The sequence below is a fragment of the Henckelia pumila genome, chromosome 3, assembly GCF_033568475.1.
Source record: "Henckelia pumila isolate YLH828 chromosome 3, ASM3356847v2, whole genome shotgun sequence".
NCBI lineage: Eukaryota > Viridiplantae > Streptophyta > Magnoliopsida > Lamiales > Gesneriaceae > Henckelia > Henckelia pumila.
Genome location: NC_133122.1, coordinates 28,697,856 through 28,725,455, shown reverse-complemented (window position 1 = coordinate 28,725,455; position 27,600 = coordinate 28,697,856). Strand labels below are relative to the sequence as shown.

Sequence of the window (27,600 nt, the reverse complement as noted above, 5' to 3'; positions counted from 1 at the left end):
GAGCTGAGTGGATGCTTTTTGGACCATTTAAGTCTAGTATTAGACTGATTTCCACTGATCACTTGTGCCTCCAGATCTTGATTAGTCATGTTGTCTTGATCAAGATCTGTGTCTTCAAAATGAGTGTGGTGATCTCGAGTCTCATTATGTTGTTCTTCAATATTATCAACTGTGTGGGTTTGATGAATATCAATTGATTAATCAATGTTACGATCCTCAACTACTAAGTCCACTAGTTCAGGTTTAGGAGATTGAAGTGTTCTTATAGGTGGTGAAACTTCGTCTTCACTTTCATCCTGACTATCATTGTCTAATTGTATTTCCTGAAATAGATCTGAGAGTTGATGAGTGTTAGTTGCAATATCAGTAGTTAAATCTTCATAAAAAATAACATGAATTGATTCTTCAACATTTAGAGTTCTTTTGTTGAAGACTCTATATGCTTTGCTAATTGAGGAGTATCCTAGAAATATACCCTCATCTGACTTTGTATCAAATGCAGTCAGATGACTTTTACCATTTTTGTGAATGTAGCATTTGCTCCCAAAAATTTTGAAGTATGATACATTGGGTTGTCTGCCATTCCAGATCTCATATGGGGTTTTAAAAAATTTCTTGCATATCATTGATCTGTTCTGAGTATAACAAGCAGTGTTCACAGCTTCTGCCCAAAACCTTTGACAGACTCTGGAGTCAGCTAACATAGTTCTCGCAGCTTCTTTAAGAGTATGATTTCTCCATTCTGCAACACCATTTTGTTGTGGTGTTCTAGCTGCTGAGAATTCATGTTTGATTCCATAATGTTCAAGGAAGATAAAGTTTGATTGACAAATTCAGTTCCTCTGTCACTTCTTATTCTGTCAATCTTACTTGTTTTTCATTAAAAAGTCTTTTAAAAATCTTGATTAAATGAGAAGCAATTTGATCTTTTGATTTTAAGAAAATGACCCAGGTAAAATGTGAGTAGTCATCAATGATGACACGAGTATACCTCATTCCCCCTAAACTTGTTACTGGAATTGGACCAAATAAGTCTATGTGCAATAGTTCCAAGCATCGGGAAGATGAGTTATAACCCTTGTTTTTAAAAGATGACCTAACTTGCTTCCCAAATTGACAAGCTGAGCAAACTTTGTCTTTGGAAAATCAATTTTGGGCAGGCCTGTTACTAGCTCGAGCTTACTCAGACTGGCAATTGATTTGAAGTTAAGGTGATTCAGTCGCTTGTGCCAAATCCAGTTGCGCTTAGAATTGGAAGCTACGAGGCAAACTGGTTTGCTAGACTGAATGTTCCAGCATACTTTATATGTGTTTCCATATATGTTTCCTGTCAAAATAATGTTACCAAATGCATCTTTAACAATGCAGTTTAGCTTTTGAAATTCAACAGAACGCCCATAGTCACACATTTGACTAATGCTGATTAAATTATATTTCATAGTTTCAACCAATAGAACATCTTGAATGATAATGTTGCCATGGATAATCTTACTCTTACCCACGGTCTTACCCTTTGAGTTGTCACCAAAGGTGATAGTGGGACCATGGTATTTAACGAGTTCAGACAGTAGTTTATCATTTTCAGTTATGTGTCTTGAACATCCACTGTCTAAGTACCATGATTCATCCTCATTTTCTTTGGTACCTGCTATCTGCATGAATAACTTTTGGTACCCACATCTATTTGGGTCCACGAGGGATTAATCCTTTAGGAACCCAAACCTGGAATACTTTAACCATTTTACCAGTTTCTGTATTCCTATAGGTGCGTACTAAGTTAGATGCTCTAGATGGTGGAGTGTGATGTGCTTGTGAAACCATATGTTGTTTGCCTTTTCCAATATCCTTGAAGTTTCTATATCGCTTTTGAACTGGACGTTGATTATGGTATTGACTTCTATTTCCTCTCATAGAATTAGGTTGATATGCTTTAGTCCGTTCAGGATTTTTAGCAGTCTCTACCTTAGTTTCATGAGGATTGAAGCTGATACCAAATCTTTTTCTGTTCATCTGCTCTATTTGCTGCCAAGTCATCAGGATAGGTTTTTCATTTTCATTTTTCCTAACTGCTCTTACAAAGTTTATGTATTTTTCTTTGCACATGTTCAGTTTGGGTAGAGTACTTGATTCACCAGTTTCCACCGTCTTACCATATCCAAGACCAGTTTTGTCATGGAGAGGTCTTTGAGAATCATTCATTTCTGTCAACAGGCTCGAAGATTTATTCCATGATCTTACTAATTCATCCATGTTATGTTTTTCTGTTGTAAGATTCATGATATCGATCTTGAGTTGTTCATTCTCAGTTCGGAGCACAACAATCTCTGTTTCAAGACAGTTTATCTCAACTGATTGTTCCCAGGAGGGTTCAGTTGAGGTATCTTGCAAATCCTTTTGCTTGACTCTGACTTCATCGAATGCTAAGGACAGTTGACGATACTCATTTTCCATATTATGAAGAGCTTTGATCAGTTCCTCTTTGGTAAACTCCTCAGAACTGAAATCAAATACCTGTTCACTAGTGGATGGAAGCTCACGATCATTTGCCATAAGACACTTGACCTCTTCTTTATCATCACTGGAACTGGAGGAACAATTGGATTCCTCTGAATCACTATCTGTTTCTGCCCACTTGGTTTTGCTGTCCTTTGCAACCAATGCTTCATGTTTCTATCTCGAAGTGTGTCTGTCATCCCTTGAACTTTTCCTTTTGTCAAAGTTCTTTGGTTTGGGACAATCAGCAATGAAATGTCCTGTTTTCCCACAGTTGAAGCAACTTCTTGGTTCTTCAACTGCCTCTTTCTTTTGGAAATTTATTCTGTGGGATCCTTCTTGGTTTCTTCTGATGAATTTGCCGAACTTCTTCACAAACAAAGACATGGCATCACTGCTCAGTTGTTCTGCTGATTTTTCTGATTTAGCTGGTGACTTTATTTTTACTGCAGTCAAGGCCTTGGTTAATTGTGAGGTAGACTGATCTTCTTCTCGAGTCTGCAACTCAAATTCATAGGCTTTTAAATATGCAAACAGGTCATGTAGCTCTAATTTATTCAAGTCTTTTGATTCTCTCATAGCCATTGTCTTTACATCTCATTCTTTAGGAAGACCTCGAATTACCTTGAGAATAACTTCCCTGTTGGGATATGTTTTTCCCAATCCATTAAGCTCAATAACAATGCTGCTTACTCTCTCATCAAATTCTGTCATTGTGTAACACCCGGTATTTTTAATTACATAAATCCGCCTGCATAATTAGGATATTTAATTATTTAAATTTATGATTTATGGGTTAAATAATTATGTGAATTATTTATGCATGATTTAATTTATTTTTTTAGCATTTAACCCATAATTAGTGGTTTTTATGATTTTTAGTATTTTTATTATTTAATCGCGTAGACGGGACCGTGGACGGACGAGATGACAACTTTCTAGCCAAATTATTTTATGAGCCTTTTTGGAGCCTTAAAATATTATTTTGAGTTTTATTATCTCAAAATTTTAAGTATTTAATTTTATTTAATTTTAGGGGTCATTTTTATCCAAAATTAGTCAAAATATTGACTTTTTAGTATTTTTAAAATTCCCCTAAATTATTATTTCGAGATTTTATTTAGGTGATCAGATTTTTGTTAAAATGTTTATTTAAGAGTTAAGTTGTATTTTAATTATTTTAAAACCTTTTTATTTAAATAGTTAACCTATATTTTAATTAACCCTAAAATTAAACTTATTCTACCAAAAACCCTACCTTAGCCGATTGTTTTCTTCTTCCCACTAGCATCAGCCGTCACCTCCATCTTCTTCCTCACTGAACCAACCTTCAAGGAGACTCCATAGCCATTTTCGAAGGTTCCAAGCAAGCCATCGTCGTCCCGGCGTCCCGAAGTCCGTCCTACGTGTGTTAAATCCTTATCTTCGGTGGAAGGCATGTTCTTTTCTTATTTTTTTTTGCTATATCAGTATATATATCATGTATATTACAGTAGACATCCGAATCTTTTAAGGACTTTTCAGAAAATCGTTTGAAGTTTGTTGTTGGTGCATTACCTTCGAATTTCATGGCATGTTCACGTTTTTTTTTTCTATCCATGCATGGTTCGGCTGATGGCTAGGCTTCCGGGGGTGTGGGAACGTGGTCTGGGCTCGAGTGGCTCGAGTGGTTCTAGCCAAACGAGCCCAGGTGGTCACCTTGTTCAGCAATGTGTTCGGCCGTGTAGCAGTTTAGGGTTTAGGTTTGGAAGCATCGGGTTCAACGTGGGGGGCAGCATGGGGTTCGGACCAGGGAGTGGTTCGAACCGGCAGGACACTGGGGAGGTCCTGCCGGCGGGGCTCCGGCCACGGCGGCCGGAGCTGGGCTGCAGCAGGCCGGGAAGGCCTGCTGCTCAAGCTTCGGCGGCCGAGAGGAGTAGGATAGTTAGGGTTTCGGGTTCTAGGGTTTATGGTGGGTCCGGGTCGGGTCAAGTGGTCCGGGTCGGGTCTAAAATAATATGGGTTAAGTTAAGTGGGTCCGGGTCCGGGTTATTTTAGTTGGGCTCGGGTATTTTTATTTTTAAGTTTTAAGTTAATTAGGAATTAAATGGGCTAATTAAATTCCCAAAAATTTAATTAGTACCATTTAATTTATTTGGAGTCCATTAAATTATTTTGGGTTATTTTATCTATTTTTGGGCTTTTAATAATTTTTATTTAAATTTTTAAGTTGGCCAGAAATTTTTATGGGCTTGGGAGCCCATGAAAGTTATTGGGCCAGTTATTGGGCTTTTGGGCCCATTGGGCCAGGGATAGTGTTATTGGGCCTAAGCTAGTGTTAATGGGCCAAGTTTTAAGTTAATGGGCTTGAGTGTAGGGCCAGCAGTCCAGAACCATCCATGAGAAAATTGCATGTGTCCTGATTATATATTTAATTATTTTTATGCATTTAATTTATTTTAATATTTATATGTTAGCAAGAAAATTAAATTAAATATATATGAAGGACACACCATTTATTTAAGTACATGCATTCATGAAATCAATTTTTATGCTATGATTTAATTTCTATGGTTGAGCAAAATGAAATATTTTAGGTGGAAATTGAAGTAGTGTGGCCATTTATGTATGGGCAGTTTCTGCCATTTATGTATGGGCAGTTTTCTGCCATTTATGTATGGGTGGTTCGCCACCAGCCTCGTACGATGGTTTCTTAGACTGATCAGTCGCACTATGGATCACACTTACGGATAGAACCATTCGATGTTAAGAAAATAAGTGCTCAACAACTCAAGTATGTATGTTATGTATTATGTATTTATGTTTATTTAAGTAAGTTATGTTATGTAATTTTTAAGCATGCTCATTCATGTAGATGTATGTATTAGTATTAAATTGTTTTAAATTATTTTGAACCCTTGTTAGTATGCATGTTGGGCCTCTAGGCTCACTACACTGATATGGTGCAGGTGAGTACGTAGAGGAGCAGGTTACTCTTACCGGTGGTGAGGACGTATGAGCAGCGCTGCAGTAGCCCCGTGACCGTGACAGCTTCTGAGTCACCGTGCATGATGTCATGTGAAACATTTTATTATATTTTTAGTGGTTGAGGTGTTGGGAATATTTTGTTAAATGTTTTAGTGCATGCACATATTTTAATTATTTTATTTATGCAGCATATTTTTAATTCTAGGGTTGACTCAGATGTTTAATTATTTTAAAGAATGCATTTTTTTTCTTAAGTATTTAATTGTTTATTTATTTAGCCATGTATTTATTTTAAATATTTTATCCTGTGCATATATGTATGGGCATATATGTACATATTTTATTTAGTAGTATAAAAAAAAAAAAAAAATTTCCGCATATTTATTTATTATAGAGTTAGGGTCGTTTCACATTGAGTCACTTGGTATCATCTTGATGTTGTCAAATTTTTTAGTGGCGATAGACAGTTTGTTTTATTTCGTCTGTTCATTTCCTTCATAGAGTTGAATCAACTTCTCCCAAATTTCTTTCCCGGTTTTGCATGTCTTGATTTTGCTAAAGGTGTTCTTGTCAAGCGTTTTATACAAGATATCTTTAGCCACATTATCAAGATTTGCCTTCTTTTTGTCTTCAGCAGTCCATTCGATTCTTGGTTTCTCAATGTACTGTGGACCACCTCTAGAAAGAGCTATAGCAGTATTGATCTTGGTGATCGCAAGAGGTCCATCAGTGATGACAAACCACATGTCATCGTCTAGTGCTGATAGGTGTGCTTGCATACGAATCTTCCAGTCATCAAAGTCTTCTTTTGAGAACATATGAATTTTGCTGAATGAAGTCATTTCGGTTCAGTGCTTTAAGAGTAAGATAATAACCTCTCTGATACCACTTGTTAGGATCGGTTGAAAGTCTAATAAATGAGTTCGAGGATTATCTTAGTGTCGGATGCAGTTTGACAAACAAAATATGTGCGAAAGTATGTCAAACTGCAGATTTAAAAACACTGAGTGAATATCAGTTTAGGGTATGTGGTAAATGGTGAGTAAACTGAAAATGACACAAGTAGTTGTTTATGGATGTTCGGAGATTTCAAATACTCATACGTCACCCCTCCTTCCACCTCGGAAGGATATCACTAGAAGACTTTGATTTATACAAGTAATTTGCACAAAACCAATCCAGTTTAGGACTTAGACACTGCCTAAACAAGAACTCCTAGTATAACACTTTAGTTTCAGTCCTAGACTGATAGTATAATCGAAAGAATACAACTCGAAATCCTTAGAACAAAAATTGACCTATCAATGATCTGTATAATGCTTTGAACGTCTGTGCTTCGAGTTCCTTGATCAAATCTTGAGCGTAATAAGCTTTTTGTATTCTTGCAAGAATGGCAGAGTTTTTGGAACGTCAGTTGATTCTGATGTTAATCAAGATCTCTATTTATACCCTTTGGATTGCCAACGGTATAAGTTCAAATTGTCCTTCAGATAATATTTGAATTATTCCCGTTGGATTTGTCACTATCATCAACGATTTCTGGAGCCGACATTCCCTTAGTATCGCGGCACTACCTTCTGCAGAGATGTCAGAGTACAGATGATCTTATTCGGAAATAGCACTGTAGTAAACTGTTGTGGACAAACTGAAGCAATCAGTTTGGTAAGGGTAAACTGATGGATTCAGTTTAGCGAGGTAAACTGATTTGCATCCCTTAGCCAGTTGAGCGCGGTCGTTGATGCGTTTTCGGTTTATCGATTCAGTTTATCAAAGTAAACTGCAGTCCTTAGTCAAGTGGTCGTTGATAGTGACGTCATTATTTCCGAATATCAGTTTAGCTCTTTTTTGGTTGCTCAAATAATTTGGCTTTCTTTTGTAAATAGAAAAACTAAATTTCTCAACATATATATATATATATATATATATATATATATATATATTTATATTTATGATCAAAATATCTTTTTATTTTTCCATTGATAACTACGTAGATATTTATATAAATATCACGTTTATAAAATTAATTTATTTATTTATAAAAAACACTTTTCAAAATTGTCCTCTATTTTTTTTGGGTTTTTGTTTTTTTAAAAAAACTTATTGTGTAAGCACGCAACGAATGCTCCCAAATACTGATATATATAATAAGTATTTCATCACCGCAGTTTGGACAGACCTATAGTATATTAAATGAGGCAAGTGCCTCAAGTCCAAAAAATTTTTGGCCACCAAAATCATAAATAAAAAAAATGATAGGAAGCCTATGAATAATAGTTGATAACCCGACCATGAATGATAATCATTATTTTAATTTTTGTGTGAGTGTCTGTATATATATTTTGATGCCTTTAAAAAAATAAAGATTTGGTCCGATCCAAGTCATTAGCCATGCCCGAAAAAGTTGTCCTAAACTCATTAGATCTCAATATATTGAGACCCAAACTTACTAAAAGCCCCAAATAATATGTAGATCACAAAAAAATAAGTTTATGGTTGAGCCCAAGAGTTCGACCTAACCTCTGTTTGGGTAGGAAAGAATTTCGACCTGACCCCTGTCTGGATAGGGAAAGACTCCGACTCGGGCCAGTATTGGAAAAATCTATTTGGACTGTCTTAGAATCTCTAACGGATAAAGAAAATCCAATAAATTTGAGATTATGTCGAGATTATTAAGTCGTCTCAGAGTTCTCTATTTTTTATAAAAAATAACCGATCAATCGAATAAATGAAACCAAATTTTGAATTTTTTTGGATTTTCTCGATTTTCTCGATTTAACCAATATTTTGGTCACCGCTGATTCTACAACACTCAATGTTTTAAAAAATAAATAAAAAAAACAAAAATTCTACCTTACTCTCCGTCGGGCGATGGATTCTTGGACTTCTCCTTCCACACTGTCTCCTCCGGCTGTGCCGATGGAATTACACTCAGAGAACCGAGAGAAGCTCTTTCATTCATTTGGCGATCATCTCTCCCAGCTCGGTCGCCCGAGAAGTGGCTTTGTCTGTCTCCAGGTATTCATTTTCTATCTCAATTTGTTTATTTTTCTTCTGTGCATATATCATGAATTCACGTGATGATACTTGATTTTGATTTTTTTAAAGTTTTATCGTCTGAATTTGCGATTTTCAAATTCTGCAGGGTGGTGAAGAGCAGACACGACATTGCACCGATCATATCGAGCTGTTTAGGTACGTCAGTTTAGATCTTTAATGAGTAGATTTACTATTTTATTATAATTTGCATTCACAGTGAATGATAGTGGAAAGCCAAGATTATTAGCAAAGGGTGACACTAATATATTGTCTAGTAACACAAAAGGGGACAACTTTTTCCCGCAAGTTCACCGTTCACCGTCCCTCTGCTCCTCTAAGTGTGTGCACATTGAGGTGCATTTGAATGTAATGATGTATTGAATGGAGAATCTTTTGTTGGAGTTCAAGTTTGTGGCAACTCAATGCATGAATTTTTTTGGTGGTTTGATGTATTATTTTTTTAGCACCCAAGAAACTTATAATGATTTGTTGCAGGATTGGGTGTGTAAGTTCCCAGCAAGTTCCATAAGAAGATTATATAATTTGATGATGATAAATAATATGGATAAGTCGGGATGTTCCACTGTCAGGAAAAAGTTGTATGTGCCCTTTGTTTGCACGTGTCTCCCTTAAAACCTGATCTTTTTCAGCCTTAGTTGGAGGCTGTTGGGCCCTCTGACATGAAAGCGAGCAAATTCTACAAAATAACAGAGCGCTTTCAATGTACTACAGTAGTAGGCATGAAATGAGATCCTTGATGCTTAAGGGATAAAAGTTTAAAGCTGATTGCTGCTGAATCAATGTGGAATTAATTCTCTAGGTCAATGTTTTACTCCAATCAAGATTATATCCATCTATAATCAGAGATTCACAAAAAAATATTTTTTGAGGAATACATATAAATTTTAAATTGATTTTTTAACTACTTGAATTGAATGATCACTTACAAAGCGGAGTAGACAATCTCTGTTTTCTTATATCTGTTTTCTTATAGAGTTGAGATGTTCGATCATTGAATTTATAGTCAAAGGCATTACTGTCAGTGTGACTAACAAATACTAATTGGTGGTTTCATTGATCACCAGACAGGAAAGTTATTTTGCTTACTTATTTGGAGTGGTGGAGCCTGGTTTCTATGGAGCTATTGTAAGTTTATTATAGACATTTCAAATTTTAGTATGAGGGTTCTTAAAGTACTGTCACATGATTGTGAACAAGAAATAAAAAATTGAATGTCACCGTTTTGAATCTTTGATAAGCGCCAAATAAATATAGTAACTTGATAATGTGCAGACAATACCTTTTCCCTCTAATAACATATGGTTGAACATCTACGCATTTTATCTTGTCGTTCTTGTTGAGAGATCATAAGTGTACCTTATCTAATGGCATGATGGAAACTTAAGGCTTTACATTTAGGTCGGAAATAACTATATTATCATTAAGGTGCCATTTTTGCAGTTGCTTCAAGCATTACTATGTATGTACAAGCGTGAAATTGGCTGGGCTCTCGTCCTTTCAAGTGCGTTGCAAAATCAGTTCATGAGTTGTCACCTTCATCTCCTTAGAATATTGGAGTAGTTTGAAATGGGATATGTTCTTAGTGGATAATTTTTATCTTTTGTTTGATTTCAATTGTAAATACACAGTCTAAAAGGGATATGTTACTGAGATCAGCTGATTGCCCTATTATTACTTGAAGGATATGTCTAGTGGGGAATCAATACTGTTTGCTCCAAGATTACCTGCTGATTATGCAGTTTGGTTGGGAGAAATTAAGCCTTTGTCCTACTTCAAGGTGATTTTTCTTTCTAAATTAATAGGTAAAGTAACTCACAATAGAATGTGTGTGCATTGATTTTGAAATTTTTCCTTTTCAGGATAAGTACATGGTTCACTTTGTATACTATACTGATGAGATTACAAAAGTTTTGCACGAACAATATCAAGGACCAGGAAAGCCTTTGCTGTATCTCCTCCATGGACTCAATACTGATAGTAACAACTTTTCGAAACCGGCACACTTTGAGGTTTCTCGAGCGCTCCCACACTTTCCCCCACAAAACCCCCAAACAGTATTTTTTTGCTTCTGATTTCTGAAGGCTTTAACAATTCTTCATCATGAACCATGTAAATTAGATATGATGGCATTCTAAACAATGTATCGTTTGTTGAAAAAATTATTTACACGTCCAAACTCTCACTGTATCCTCTCATGCATGTAAATAGACTCATACTTACCTGCTAAAATTATAATAGATACATGCATATGCTGATAAGTGGTAAAGACAGAATGTTCTGACATAGAATATGCCAAAACACAAAATTGTGTGCTGAAAACATGTGAAATATTTCTTCTAAGGATTTCCATTCATTTTATTGTTAACTACAGAGCTGAAACTAATGGACATCTTTGTATCATGTAGTTTTGATACACTAATGGTTAACTTCTTTATTCCTGATTACTATTTTGGGTAATGTTTACTCGCTATTTAGCAGATATTGGTAACTGCTGGCAATCTCAGAATGAACTTTTTATGTTTGATGGTGCTTATGTATAATGTTATCTAGTCTGCTAAAATTGACGACACAACTCCAGCTACAGGCTTGTAAAAATATAATCAACTTAAATGATGAACAACATTCAATTCATCCTGAAGACTTAGGCACGCCACAAGTGAGATGCATTTAATTTCCCATGTTCCTGTTTCCTAGCAACAGGATGACTGAACCTTTCAGTGGGATCATTAGTTAAGACTAAGAGGCATTATGAGCATTTAAGACATAAAAGCTAGCACTCCTCGATTTAGCTTCCATGATGGTATTAATGTTGCCTATGCTGAATGACTTAAATCTATAAAATGAGCAAAACATTACTCTTGACTTGTCTACCTGGGCTAATACTTGGTAGACTACATAATTTTGTTCATAATCGCATGATAAGTGTTAGTTTTACGCAGCTGATAATAGGACTATAATCTTAGGATGAGACAAACTGCTAAAAGAATTGTGATTGCTGCCTTTTTTAATTAATTAAGTCAATATAACCACAATTAGAAGTTTCCATTCCAAAATCAGAGTGTGTTATCATTTTTACTGCATCTCATTTTTCTATCTTGAATTTTCATTTACGAATTGGTATCAAATGGTACACACGCGTACTGATGCTACTATCAATTAATACATTGTGTTGCTGGAATTTTTAATGTGGTCCTCTGTACTATTTATGCTACATATGGTATCACCGTATTCAATTTTGGCTGTCGTGTGTTTGTTTTCTAGACCAATTTAAATTCTTAATGTCTAATTTTTCTTAAACATAAACCGTTTTTTCTTTTAGAATATGAGTATTCTCCTAGGTTTTCTAGACCAATTTTAAGTTTGTTTGATTTTGATGCATGACTTATTTTTTTCTGAGGAAGTTGATTTTTAAACATTCATTATTTTCAGGGCATTGAAAACTTTAAGACAGATCTAAATAATTTGCATCCTATTTTGACTGAATGTCGCGTCTTAAAGACACAGCAAGAGATTGCTCTAATCCAGTTCGCCAATGATATCAGCTCCGAAGCTCACGTTGAGGTTAAGATTGTTTCTCTTTCTTCTGTAAATTTTTACTTTTTTTTTCCCCCTGTTTTCTCCACTTTTAGTCCCAGGCGTGCATTTTTAAAATTCTGGTGGAGCAGATATTATGAGTATATTTCCATATGTTCTCTAAAGTCCGACCTCACGCTCGATAATCCTTTTCGTAGAAATGTTGAAATTTTTCCGTCCTCTAGCTTTTTGTATATTGATGATTTTATAACTAAGGTAAAGGAAAAGGTTAGTCAAAATGTGGTTACCTAGGAGTTAATGACGGAAGCATCAATGATGATGTGCAGTTAAGAAGGATTGGCCATCAAGTTGTTGTCGGGTGCACCAAAATTTTGAGAGATAGAATGCTGCATTTTTTACAATTGTAGGAAGCAGAAAAAGCTTGAGCCTTGGACTCTTGATTATCATAGAATATTTTAGGTTCTCTACTACCTAGTATTAATGATTTATTTGGTATTTATCTAGTTATCCTTAATCAACTGCCTAATATACAATAAGGATTACTGCAATTGCAAAATGGGATTGTCAGTATTCAATGAGCTTGCAAAAATAACTCTCTCTTTTCTTGTGATGGATGTATTTTTTCTTGACAAAAGTACTTATTTTTCTTTCACTTGTAAATACTCGTGCAATAGATTAAGTTTTTATTACTCTTGATTTAAAAATAAATTTCGAGTAGGTTATGAGGAAAACAAACGTGGGCATGAAAGAGTATCAGCTAGAAAGCTTGTTTCTTCATCACACTTACATGTATGGTGGCTGTAGACATTGTTCGTACACATGTATATGTGCAACTGGAGACAATAGGTGAGTTTTATCATATTTTAATATTTATGAATATCATGTTTCTTCTTTATTGCTTAAGTTTTGGCACATGAGAAAGGAAATGATGGGTTTTGTAGCAGTTAAAAAGTTATCAGCTTCATTTTTAGAAAGGGATGAAAATCAACATAAATGAAGATTTTTTAATAAAGGTGCATTAACTTTGTATAATAATGGCAAAAAAGGAAACAAAAAAATCTTTGCTCCTTCTTGTTCTCTTTTTTGAATCAAAAGGACTTTGCGGGGGAGGAGGATTATTACAGAAAGGAAAGATTGAACTTTTGTTGGGGACTCTTGCATGATGGGGGAGATGGCAAAGTATCTAACATGACTCTTTTTGTGTTGTGAGCCTCAGATATTTTTTTTAACTACATGACTAAAAACTTGAGCTCCTGTGCATGACATAAGTTGATAGTTGTATTGCTTGAATTACAGTGCTGTTCTCCACTATGGTCATGCAGCAGCTCCAAATGACAGGGTATGCTAAATAGTATTGCCTTGTAGTTCAAGTTTTATGTTTTAGCAAACAGTGTTTTTGTGTCCCAGTACTACGACGCTTCTTGTTACTACTAATTCAATTCAAGTTATTTGAATTTTCCATGAACTGTTGGTTGGGGTTGAAGTAGTTAGGAAGAAAAAGATACAAAATCAAGACATTGAGAAGGCACAGTTGCAAGTAAGGTGCTCATAGGTTTCACTTCATTTCTCCTGTGACTCTCCATGCCAAAAAGGATATTGGCTGGTGGATAGACAAACTGATAGAATGTGAGTGCATCTTTGAGAATAATCAACATCACTTGCTATTTAATCTATCTTTCCGTGTTTGATCAATTGGGTGGGGCAAATGAAAGATTTTTTCACATCATGACCCATGTTGTTCTGTGTGTTACGGATGTTTTGTTTCTGCTCATTGATTTTAGATATTTATAGAGATAGATCACTTATGTGGAAAATATTTAATTTAAGTTGAAGATGGGAATTCAAAGGAAAACAGTATCAGATGACCGAAAATAATGGAGAAGTAATAAAGAAAAATAAAAACCTTTTGGCAATAGTTCCCAGTTGTTCTGTCCACGGTCTTCCTTATTTTCCCGAATAAGAGATTTTGTCGATGAGAAGTATAGTATTGTGTATCATGGAATTTACGATGCTTCGTCACTTCGAAGTTCAACCATAATAAGATTTTAGTTTCATATGTGGAAATAATTTAAATTAAGAAGATTTTGTAAGTTTTTTTTTTTTATTTTATTTGGGAGAACGTAATTTTTTAAAACCTTATGAAACGTTGCCTTATTGTCCCTCTTAATTTTGAATACAACCGTCATTTGTTTTCCCAGAAGTGATTTCTTGTCTTTGGAGAGGAAAACTGGATTAACTTGGAAGTTGAAGTATTTTAACTCCATGACTTTCTTGCAGACTTTGGAAGATGGTGATATGGCACTGCTCGACATGGGAGCTGAATATCATTTTTATGGTTCTGATATTACTTGTTCCTTTCCGGTGAGCAATCTTTATGTATAGATGCATGTATGTCTCAAGTAATGTCATCCTCTTGCGATTTATTTTCTAGTTCAAGATCTATCCCATGTTTTCTGTGGTGTGACTTCACATTTAAAAGAATCATTAAATGACTTATACATGGAGACAATAGGCCAAATAGTTTTAAAAAAAAAAAAAAAGTTCGATACGCTATTCCTTGATGTGACCAAACACGGCTCTTGATTCATCCTTTGTAACAAGGTTACCGATTGATTGCCTCCTTTAAAAGAGCTTAAAATTATGATCGTTTGTGAAAAATTCATCTCGTGATTATGTGGCTGTGACGCTTAAACTTAAGACCACCTCTCCTGGACTGTTTATGATACCACTATGGTTGGAGAGCAGCATAAATTACAATTGCCTAAATGCGTCTTCTGAAAACTAACTATCTGAGTTGGTACGTCAATTTCTATGTAAAAGGAAAACTTAATAAGAAATCATCTGTCCTGTGCTTTTTTTACTCAAGACACTCTAATTAGCTGCTTATGTAGGACATCAAGAAGCTTATTTTGACATTCAATATATTCATCTCATTTTTGTTAATCAACACCATCCTGTTGTCCAAAAAGTCAGTATTTAGTATATTGCTTACAATATCTTCCGTTCACGAACAATTTGCCAGGGCATTCTTTTATTCTGTCTGGTTCAAGCAATACCTAACAAATTTGATACATCTTTATCTTTGCCTGATCGTACAGTCAATTATTTATAATTTTATTTTTGTGATTAATTTCAGATTGTGAACATTTATATTAATTGGATGTTACTATACCTTTATATCGACTTGCAAATAACACAAAAAGGTCATAGATACTGCTTTTCTTTGTCTGTACACTTTGAACAATCAGTAGAGGACTTGATCTGCCTACTTACATTGTGCTCTGACCTTGAAATATCAATAACTGTATTTCTTTGTTTACTTGTTATGTTTACAAACATTAATAGTTTCTTGTTGTCCGTTAGGTTCCGAATGAAAGTGTCTTTAGTTTGTGGAGGTCATTGTTTTGAGTTTGGTCCTGTCTTGTAATAACAAGAAATGTGATTGTGCATGCAGGTCAATGGAAAATTTACAGAGGATCAATCTCTAGTATATGACGTGAGTGTTTTGTTATTTATGTTGGAATCACTTACTTGTTGTATTTAATTCATGAGAGGCTCGTCAACCGCAGCAATATGTAGGGATTTCCATCTTTCCACTCTTGAGTAGTAAGCACACGCTTGGATATCATTGCAGGAAGCCAGCAACATTCTGAAAGTTCACATCACATTTGCTCTAATTATATGAAGTGACTTTCAAAATTCATATCCACTATCATATTACACTGAAGTAGCATAGCTGCCGTTGTTGAATCCAAAAAGGAATATTCTCTATGAACACTTAATTTTTGAGGTTTCTAACCCTCTAGCACGAAAATTTATAACTAAATCAGATTATCAATTTGCAAAAGTAGAAGCTCATTAGCATCAACGTTCAAGAGTTAGGAGAAAATATAGTAATCCAATTCCTCCACAAAAAAAAAAAAGCATGTTAATAAGACCAATGCCTTGTAACCTGTAATATATATTACTTCTGTATCTTTTTTGGTTTGCAGGCTGTCCTTCGTGCACATGATGCTGTCATCTCAAATATGCGGCCTGGAGTAAACTGGGTTGACATGCACAAGTAAGAGCTCACATTTGAATGCTGTAGATATTTAGTAGCTATTGACGCAAAGTGACCAGCTGATTTATCTCAAATATAAGCTGTTTTTGTAGAGCTTAATTCTATTACTTCTGTATTTTCAAAGCATCTTGACCAGATGCATAATACTTTTGGTGAGCACATTATTTTCTCATAGAAATTATATACTAATCATCAATATAGCAGAAACTTGTGCATGAAACTGATAACATATTTGTATGGATTCATTAATATTTTGTAAGGGACATGTAACTTTTTAGAAAGTTGGTTCTCTAACCACCAAACCTTTCTTGCACTCCTGCACGGCCAAGTTGTGGTATCAATTTAGTAGGAATATCGGATTAGAAAATGAGTTGAGCGATATTGCTTCTTCAATCATCTGTGACTATAATATTGTAAAAATATTTTTGTCACATTTGTCACAAAATTAAACCATCATCTTTACTTGTGCTTGCTCACAAAAAAACAGCATTGTCTTGCTGATCTAACCATTGGTGCTTTACCCATTGATTGCAAGTCGTCAAACTAGATCATGAACCGTTCCGAAACCTAGCAACCATTAACCTCCAACCCAGTTGTCAGCATCATCACCTTCCCCCTTTTCCAATTTCTACTTTCACCATTCCCTTTCTCCTTCCTAGGTTGCTTTACCTAATATACCCCCTCATATCTCTTCTCCAAATTCACACTCACACCCCTTATTTTCTAGAAGCACATTTTGATGGAATTTGGGGGTGGAGACTTAAGAGGAAAACAAGGAGAATTAAGCATAAGAAAAAATAGTTTGGGTCCCTATTTCTGCCTTTCTTATAAAAAGGACGATAAGGAAACAATCCAAGATAAAGGCACGTGCAAAGTTCATGAGCGATAGTTATAACATTATAACTATCTATAGGAAGTAGTTGTAACAAATCAATAAATTTTCTCTCATTTGCAGATTGGCTGAAAGAACTATCCTGGAATCATTGAAAAATGGAAACGTCCTATATGGGTATATACGTTTCTTGATTGCGTGCTTTCTTCTTATTGCCATATGTACGAAATAAACACAACCAATTAAACACTTGTTCATGCTATGATTATCTGATGGTTGAAGGGACATTGACGCTATGAATCATGAGCGTCTGGGTGCTATTTTCATGCCTCATGGCCTAGGGCACCTTTTGGGTATTGATACCCACGATCCTGGGGGTTACCTAAAGGTTAATGTGATTAGTTTCTTGTAAGTTTTATGTTCTTTCAATTTCAGTTAAATTCATTTTTATATTACTGATCTGGTTTTAGGGAGCTGAAAGACCAAAAGAACCTGGACTTAAGGCCTTGCGCACGAGTAGAGAACTATTGGAGGGAATGGTACACATTTGAAGTCGTATTTAAGCTAAATTTAATTTTGAAATCTTGATGGGTCTCAAATTGTACTGCATTGACCAGTCAGTTTGATGTTACGTTTTTTTTTCCATATTTTCTGTTTTAGAAACCTGCACTGTGAAAATTAGCTATTCTGTTTCCATGTTACCGTTTCTTTTGTTATAGTGTTGAACTTTGATGTTTCCATAGTGTAAATATTAGTTGTAATAACCTGTATGTCGTCTTTTTTCAAACAAAATTTCAGTGTCCTTAAAATTCAATTATCTTACAAAGAGATGTGATTTGCATAATCTCTTTGTTGTTAAATTGTTGCAAACTGCGCTCCAATGCTGCTTTGATATCTGCATCATATTTTGGTAGACACGCATGCTGTAAAATCTTTATCTATCCTTGATTTTCATTAACTATTACGTGAGAATTTTACAGTGTCTCAACTGCAGGTGATAACTGTGGAACCCGGTTGTTATTTCATTAATGCCTTGTTACTTCCTGCAATGGAAAATCCCAAAACATCAAAATATTTCAACCAGGAAAAGATCATCAGATTTAGAGATTTTGGAGGGGTTCGAATTGAAAGTGACGTGGTATTTCCTTGGCTCATCTTTCTTTAACAGAATCAGTATATTTTTTTAACCTTTTATGTAATATTCTCTCACTGTCGTGAATCTCAAATTTACTAATTTCATAAAGAGGCCTTTGCTAGCTTGTACAGTTGTACTGGTTATATTGACTTGGGGTGATCATGGTTTGGTTTCCACTTGTCCTTTGATCTTGATCTTTGATCTTGAAGTGAAGTTATAATCACTTTATTAATGAATGGCTCAGCTGGTTTTACCCTTTTCAATCATCAAAAATATCACAATTTTCTTCCAACCTTTTGTGATATAAGGTTCTGTCTAATGTTTTGAAGTTACGACCGTATTTTAAAATCTCAAAACTTCAGAATCAGAAATATGCAACTCATGTGCTCTCTTTTGTACGTTTTCAGTATGTTACATCAGATGGTTGCGTAAACATGACGAAAGTTCCACGAGAGATACAAGAAATTGAAGCTGTAATGGGAGGTGCCCCATGGCCGATTCGGAAGACGAGCCTTCCTTCTTCAAATGGAAAATTTTAAACTTGAAACAGATGCTGAAGGACGAGATTCAACTTTTTAATAGCCAAGCAGTGCCCCTATATTCTGATAGGTAACATTATTCGTTTAGAAAATTATTCATGATCTTTTTCTCCCCTAGATTCGAACGAAAACTCCATTAATGCCTAATATTGGCTATGTAGCAAGATCATTAGTTTTCAAAATTGAGGTGATAAATGTTGGCTCTTCTTGATTCCAGGATCTGGAAGATATTAAGATTGTGTCACAATCCTTTCCGAATGAGAAGACACGAAAATTCATACTCGCTGAATAATTTGTGGATTCGAAACGTGAACATTAAAGTATGGGGTAAGTCTATGCTACATCGGGAGAAGTACTCTTGTTTTTTTGTTTTGCAGTTAGATATTCGTGCGAACATCTTATAAAAAACAAAACGGAGAAGTACTTATTTGGTGTAGCATACTCACCCAATAGTATGGTAGGTTTTTGCCCTACTCATAGCAACAATATTTTCATTCTGACATGTAGCAGAAATTATATACGGGGTTTTAAGCTGTATTTATTGGACATTTATTAGTGATCGATAGTTAATAGTTTAAAGTATAACATATATTATCATAACTAGCGTTTAATCGTGATTTTGTTTTTAATTTATTTTTGTTTCAAAAATTTTGTAATTAAATTATAAAACAAGAATTTTTTGAAGCCTTTGATCTGGATTTTGGCGGAAGCCAAGCTTAGAAAGCACGAGAGTGTAAGAATCCCAGTCGTTTTTTCGGAGACACTTCGATATCTATTTCATCCTCGTGAACCATTTCTAGAAGTCCTTTTCGGGAACGCTTATCATCCTCGTGAACCATTTCTAGAAGTCCTTTTCGGGAACGCTTATCGTGACCAAATGACAACCATGTAATTAACTAAAGAATTGGATCTTCGGCTTCACTAGAGAAGAGAAGATAATCTTGTCCGAGAAACTAACCTTGTTGTGCAAAACGGTTGACAGACGTTTGATCTTTGTAGCGACCTGATCGAGCAACTATTTCAGAAGGATTATAGTATTAAGAAGTGTTTTTTGCCCAAAAAAAAAAAAAAGAATATGCACGAACTCAAGTACTCAACCACTAACAACTATCAGCATATGCTATTCGATGAAAAAGAAAACAAAATATTTGGTTTTGGTTGTGGCCTAAGTGGTTTATAAATTTCATTTTGGACTTGTAATTTATATGTTTTTTTTTTTTTTTCTGTTTTTACTCATTGTAATTGTTATAAATATTTAAAAATAATGAATTAGTGATAAATATTATCATCTTGTAGAAAGGATTATGTCGATAATATATTATAAATTAAAATATTTTTAGAAAAAGTTTAGAAGCTATAATTTGCAAAATACAGTGAAAAAATATTGATGTTAGCTATATTCCTAACAGTGTGTTCGGTTCTTTTAAAAAATTGGAATTAGAATTGGATTTGAATTTAAAATTGGATTTGAAATTAAAGTTTGGGAAAATAATAGGAGCAAGGAAAAAAAACTAAAAGAACGCCTTCGACAAAAAAAAAGGGGGCATATAATTTAAGGATGAAGACATATATTAATATTATCCACTTTACAAATATTAAAATTTTGTCAACATTTTAAACTCGTAAATTTGAAAATATTTAATATAAATTTGCAAAAGCTACAAATGTGATCACATTTTAAACTCGTAAATTTGATTTTAAAAGCAAATTACATTGAACTTGTAAATTTTAAATTGGTCTCCTAATTAGGCAATCAATGAAAATCCCATCCTAATTAGAAAACCAAACTCCTCACAGAATACAAATTGTAAGCGCTCGGGAATTCCCTCTATATAAACACCTTCCGATCCATTCTAGCTTTTTCATCTTAAACCAAATTCTGAAAAGAACGTACGCAAGAAACACACGAAGAAATGCATTGGATTAGAGGAGAAGAATTGGGAAGAGGTGGTTTCGCTTTTGTGAGCAAAGGCGTAATCCAACAAGAAGATAGCAGCTGCCTGGTGGTTGCTGTAAAATCATCAAAATCATCGGAATGCAAATCACTAGTGAAAGAAAAGAAGTTGTTGGATCGTTTCAACAATTGTCCGTTCATCATCCGATGTTTCGGGGACGAGACGTCCCAAGAAGATGGTCAGGAGTTGTACAATATCTTTCTCGAGTACGCCTCCGGAGGTTGTTTGGCCGGCGAGATCAACAAGTCTTCTAACGCCGGAAAAGGCTTGCCGGAGCCTCTTGTGAAGAAGCACACGAGATCAATTCTCGTGGCTCTTTCTCATATGCACGCAATGGGGTACGTGCACTGCGACATTAAGCCCCACAATATCCTCATCGTTAAAGAAGCTGGTGTTGAAGATACTGCGAAGCTCGCAGACCTTGGAAGTGCTCTTAACATGCGTGGCCGAGGCGGCGAAGACGAAGATGATGATGATGGGGGTTTCAGGGGTACTGTTCTTTATGCAGCGCCGGAGTCGATATCCAATCAAACATACGTACCTCAATCGGATGTTTGGTCTTTGGGATGCACCGTTTTGTCCATGTTGACAGGGAATAATTCCCCTTGGAAGTTTGATAAATCATGTATGAATGCCGTTGATGTGATGATGAAAATCGGTTGTAGCGATCAGATTCCGGAGATGCCGAGGAAGCTGATTTCCAAAGAGGCCATGGATTTTCTCAAAAAATGTTTTGTTAAGGATCCAACATCAAGATGTACTGCCCACGTGCTTCTTGATCATCCCTTCATCAAAGCCGCCCCTCTTGCCGGAAGATGCAGCAGCAGCAGCCGCCGCCACCACCACCACCATCATCTCGCATCAAGATTGTTTCACGGCATCAGCTCGTTGGTCCCCACCTGCTTTCATCTCCATCATTCGGCAGCAGTTAGCTAGTCCTGTGTGTGTAATTAATATATATATATATATATATATATATATATATATATATAATATTCAAATTAAGGAATTGAATAATATTATTGGAGTACGTTGTAAATGGATCGGTCGATCGAATTACTTAATTGTATACATTTCTTTTTAACAGACTCATTAATATCTATCTTCTAACAAGCCGTATACATACACCATTTAATTTGAACATGTTGTTGTGGATTAATTAGCATGGGATCGATTCTGCATGTATACATATATGACGTGTAAATTTGGGAGTAACTTCAACAATATTTTTTAATATGAAGTTAAACTAGCTAGCTAGTTGAACTTGCACTGATCGCAATACTTTTGCAATATTTATATAAGCTACAATTATATATAATTATGATTAGAATTATATTTGTGTTAAAACAATATACTGTTGATCAATATTTTTGGCAAAGTTCCTTTCTTCTTTTTAAATATGTCTCCCTATATATAAAGAATCTCCCTCTTAGACATCATCATTTAAATTGCCGAAATTGCCCTTATGTAATATAAATATTATAATTTTATTTTTATTTTCTTTTGTTTTGATATTTCAAATTTTCATATTTTTCTCAACTAAACATTGTAGATAAGATAAATTGATATAAAAAATATAAATTTATTTTTATATTATTTTATAAATGTTAAAAAATAAATTTAAATATTATTTAAAAAATAATATTTATATATAACATACAATATTAAATATATTGCATGATTTTATACACACGCAACGCGTGTGCGATTATGCTAGTATTAATTATGTTGCAAGGGCGGAACTAAATAATATTGTGCCACCCACAAAGTTTTTTTGAAATTTTTTATGTATTAGTTTTGAATAATTTTGGATTAATTTGATATTAATCCGAGTAGCTCAATTCAAAAAATTAAAGCATTGGATGACTTAAAATTCTAGCTCGGGTAGATTGATAATTTTTTTATTCCGTCATTGTTAAGGTGATCAAGGGATGCCGGATGCATTGCATAGATGAAATAGAAGCTATATTTTAACATTTTGGATTTCTTGATATATAACCCAAATAAATAATAAACTAAGAAACTTTCTTTATAGTACATGTCATATATAGTTGATTTTTTGTTTACAGAATTTTAAATTTACTATCTTTACTTTTCAAGTATTAAAATTCTTGTTGGAATTTTTAGATCTCAACACTTTTTTTTAGGATGTTTGTAAGTGGAGAAAAAAAGGCAGTTTTAAAGAGAAAACAGTCTGATCACTAGTTATACCTGAAAATTGATATTTATTTACTTTTTTTTTTTTTGGAAAATAATATTCAGTACTGAAATTTGGTACAAAATTTATGCCTTAGAATATATATAATGTCAAATACTCTTATCTTTTAACCAACTAGTAAGTAGGACGTGCGTTGCACGTGTTATACGATCTGAAAAGATGAAATTATAAGAATTTAAAGAAATTAAATATTTATGTAGATTTATTTGAGAAAACAAAATTTTCATTGTCCATTGAAATTTGAATAAAAAGCATGGTGTTTATTCTAAATTTTCGATATTAAAATGTATTATAAATTTTTTCTGCCTCTTAATTTTTACTTTTTAATCATGACTACGTTGTTTTTTTGTTTGAGTTTCTTAATTCTTCTATTAAAATCACCAATCCTCTCGTCATCTTGAATCATTGCGATAAATTTTTTTTGGAGACGAATGACTTTGATTCTCTTTATAAGGTTTTGTTGTTTTGTTTGTGTTTGTTCTTCTCTTATCTTCAGTTTGTATTTTATTCATTTTATGAGTATTTTGTTTCTAATTATATGCAACATTTGTCTTTCATTGTTCTGGTTTCTCAAAATCATCTTCAATTATTTATAGCGTCACATTTTTATATGAAATGGAATTGTCTAATTTGAAAGAAAAACTTGTGATCTTATTTTCTTAGGTGATAAAGTATGTTTTTTTTTTCAAGTGTACATGGTCGCTACAATATAAAATACGTTTAATAAATATAAAAATATTGGAATAAATATTTTAAATTAATTTACAAGTGTGCATGTCGGTGTATTTCTCAATAAAAACAACCAATAAATGACACTACAACGTTTCTTCAAACAATGTCACTTAATTTAGACATTTCACTTTGATCTTGGATGATTATTGTTATTTGGTACCTGAAAAATCAATTGTGAGAATTTATACACAATAATTAATTTTTTTTGATTAAGAATCTATATATAGTTTGGCATAGGTGAGTATCTTTTGACGTCTTTTATATTGATCTTGACATAATTTTTGCAATTAAATCCACCAGAAGTTTTGATAACATTTTTGTAACAATTACTGCAAGTCTTGTACCACGACAATGCTTTATTTTCAATTTAATTGATGCTTTCTTTGATTTAATTACACTTGTCATATAAGAAGGATATCTGATCGTGAACATGTCGAATTATTTTAAAGTTATATTCAATATAGGAAATTTGATTAATTTTAATTAATTTTGTAGATTTTAAAAATTCACGGGTATTCAATCCGGACTTTGTATTCTATAAAAAATTCTAGCAATATTCAAAATAGATTTTACTAGAGTTTTAAAAATTGAATTGATATTCGATCTTTACTTTTAAAAATCTTACAAAAGTTCACCAGTATTCAAAACTTATAACAAATTGATTGAATTCATTAACAAAAAAACATTAAAACATAAAGTAAAACTATAAATTATCTACAATTTTCTTTGATCCGACCCAAAGATTTGGATGTATTTTTAAAACTCATGATTTACATACAAAATTTCTCTTTCTCCTTCTCTTTCTTTCTTTCTCGTCTCGTTTCGTCTCCTCTCTATCTCACTCTCTTTTATCTTCAAAATGTATTTTTATATTTTCACTTTTTTACTTATCATTTTTATCTTAAGAATTTTTTTTTTCATTCTTCGAACAAGATTTAAATACTTTCTTAAGTCATTAATTTTTTTACAATAGTTTGAAATCAAAACCAAATTAAATTTATAAGTTTTTTAATAAAATTACTATGAAAATCATAAAAATTTGTTTCCCATAGAATTAAAAGACGTTAAATTTTTCAATAAATAAAATCTAAATTTTTTTGTTAACTTTTGAAATTTATTATTTTTTTCGTATTTTCAATTATTATGTAAATTAATATATTTTTATTCAAAAATTATATTTACACAATTGTAAATAATATTTTTGAATATTTTTTTTACATGAAGAGATATATTATAAATTCAAACATAAGGTTTTTGATTTAATAAAATGACAAAATTTTTAAAAACATTAATGGTATATAAAGAAGCCAACAGATAGATGCAAATACATGTATGTAAGAATTAAAATGATTTAAATTTTAAATAAGTAAAATCTATGTATTTTAATAAATTAAAAAGTTATTTCAAACTGATATACATGTTAAATAATTATTAGTTCAAATAGATCAATGAAAAAGAATAAGTTATAATAACAAACTTAGAAATACATATCGGAATTAAACAATTCAATTATATATGAAAGATGTGGCGTAATATTCAAAATCATGGATATTAATATAGACAATTATATATTGAAGGTTTTTTTTAAAGAGAAGTAAATTAATTTCATCGCATCCAATCTTACAACGTTACATACCCCAAATTCAACAAAAAAAACATTATTGTAAAACCGATTGTCGAAAGAATTGAATGAAAATATATTATTATACGACCATATACTTTGACGGAATAAAAGAACAAGAGACAACATATCTTTAATTTGAACAAATCTTGGAATTATTGGAGTAACCGATAAGTCCAACTTATTCTTGCCAGAAACCCAATTAAACGACAAAGGTTTCTAAGAAAACCTCCAAGCATGACAAAAATGACACGATGAGATCGATGCAAGTACATGTACGTGATCCAAGTCCATCTTGTTGACTGTCAAGAAAAAATAATTAATCAACAACATAGAAAATATAGAATTAATTCATATACATCTTTCACATATTTAATCAATCTCAAAATCCCTAACATTTTAATTTACTTCAATATTATAATCATCCCTGTTTTTGGTTAAAAATCTCACAAAGTAGTTGTTCTTTTTATTTTTTTTCTATATATAAATTGGTTTTTTTAACTTAAACAATGTAAATTATAAAAAAACATATTATTATTATTATTATTATTATTATTATTATTATTATTATTATTATTATTATTATTATTATTATTATTATTATTATTATTATTATTATTATTATTATTATTATTATTATTATTATTATTATTATTATGTTATTTAAAAACTTTACAGTTTATCACTAAATTTTAAATTTTTTAAAGTATTTGTTAAATATTTTTTATTTTTTAATAAAAACTTTATAACGTAATCATAATTATATTAATATTTTTCTGTAAATAAATATTTTTATATAATTAATTTTCAAATCACCACAAATAAATTATAAATTTCTATGCTATAAAATTTTAAATAATTTTTTTGCATTAATTATTATAACATTAATCATTATAGTATTAACAAATTTTAAATTAATATGCTTATTTATGAATTTTTATTTGAGTATTGAAAAAATACATTACCCCATATTTTGTTAAATTTAAGTTTCAAACATTGGTTGCTAAATTTTATATATTTTTTTGTTTTAGATATTTGGTAAATTTTATTTATTTTTTTGTATTATTTAATAAAATTATTTATAACTTTATTACTATTATCGGTAAGTTATTATACGTAACTAATTATTTTAATACAAAAATATGGTTACCTAAATATTATTGATTTTTAAAAAAAGTTACCTAAATATTATTAAATAAAAAAATCATATATTATATTGTAAATAATGAATTTTAATAATGTATTTTTGTATATGCAATCATTTTTTAAAATAAAAGATTGATAACATTGTTACCATTATTTTAATTATTTTTATGCTATCAACTATTTTTTTTTATCCAATTAAGTTTCAAATGATGACAACTAAACTTTTTAATTTTCATTTAATCTCCATTAAACAAGGTTATTATCGAATAAATAATTTTTTAATTTAGTGAAAATAAAATGAAAAAGTTTAGTGGATGCATAAAAACTCCCGAATGTGGATACAAACATCAATTTAAGGCAATCATTTAAACATAAGGACAATTTGTTTGAACTTTAAAAAACACAATTTATTTTATATTTACACAATAAATCGAAGAGAGTATGACAAAAAATTTAATTGAACAATGAGAGGCAAAAAATATTTGTAGAATAAAAATTCATCTAACATGAGAATAAATTAAGAGGCAAGCATTTAAGAGGAAGACAATTCCGCTCACCTTCTTTAAATATTGACACAAGGACAAAATTGACATTCCACAATTAAACTCTCATAATTTTAATGTTCACACAAGGACAAAGTGGATATTTGACAATTACTTAAAAACACAATTTATTTTATATTTACACAATAAATCAAAGAGTGCATGACAAAAAATTTAATTGAATAATGAAAGGCAAAAAATATTTGTAGGATAAAAATTCATCTAACATGACAATAAATTAAGAGACAAGCATTTAAGAGGAAGATAATTCCACTCACCTTCTTTAAATGTTAGCACAAGGACAAAATAGGCATGCTACAATTAAACTCTCACCATTTTAATGTTTACACAAGGACAAAGTAGATATTTGACAATTAAACTCTCACTTTTTAAGATATATTAGATAAAGAGCAAAAATTGCCCATAAAACCATATACGAGTTGGTAAGGCGCCTGAGGTGGCGTATATGCTTTAAACTCTCAATCATGTCGTCCATGAAGCTCACCTCCGATCCATATACATGAATTCAACCTCAAACTCTTTGTTTTTTTCTTGCATATCCTAAAGGTTGCATTCCGAGTAAGTACTGTAATCACTACAGTAGCTTTACCTCCGCATCAATTATAAATATTAATTGTTTTTATTTTTCTCATATATCAAATATATTGTTCAATTTTTAAATTTGTAACATTTTTATTGTTTTTCATGATATACAACATTAAATCTCTTGAAAAAACATGCAATTCTGAAATCAAAAAAAAAAAAA

At 32.4% G+C, this 27,600-nt stretch overlaps 2 protein-coding genes across 5 annotated transcripts; both read left to right on the top strand.

Annotated features, from left to right (window-relative positions):
* The first annotated feature begins 8,284 nt into the window (after nt 1-8,284).
* On the top strand, nt 8,285-19,149 carry LOC140886305 (uncharacterized). 4 transcript variants are annotated; one of them, XR_012151510.1, is made up of 17 exons: nt 8,285-8,475; nt 8,603-8,652; nt 9,582-9,642; nt 10,199-10,294; nt 10,377-10,526; nt 11,947-12,078; nt 12,770-12,897; nt 13,348-13,390; nt 14,329-14,412; nt 15,506-15,547; nt 16,044-16,114; nt 17,070-17,123; nt 17,229-17,334; nt 17,417-17,485; nt 17,941-18,084; nt 18,489-18,690; nt 18,838-19,146. XR_012151510.1 is itself a non-coding variant. In XM_073292845.1 (16 exons), exons 1-16 carry the CDS (start codon nt 8,329-8,331, stop codon nt 18,618-18,620), a joined length of 1,509 nt encoding a protein of 502 aa, XP_073148946.1. In that variant the 5' UTR covers nt 8,285-8,328; the 3' UTR covers nt 18,621-18,824. The 4 variants fall into 4 exon arrangements, 2 of the variants coding, with proteins under 2 accessions (XP_073148946.1, XP_073148947.1); XM_073292845.1 differs by lacking the exon at nt 18,838-19,146 and having other exon boundaries at nt 18,489-18,824; XR_012151511.1 differs by lacking the exons at nt 12,770-12,897; nt 13,348-13,390 and having other exon boundaries at nt 18,838-19,149.
* Nucleotides 19,150-20,533: 1,384 nt separating this feature from the next.
* On the top strand, nt 20,534-21,511 carry LOC140888346 (mitogen-activated protein kinase kinase kinase 20-like). The gene has a single exon (XM_073296026.1). It carries the CDS (start codon nt 20,534-20,536, stop codon nt 21,509-21,511), a length of 978 nt encoding a protein of 325 aa, XP_073152127.1.
* Nucleotides 21,512-27,600: the final 6,089 nt, after the last annotated feature.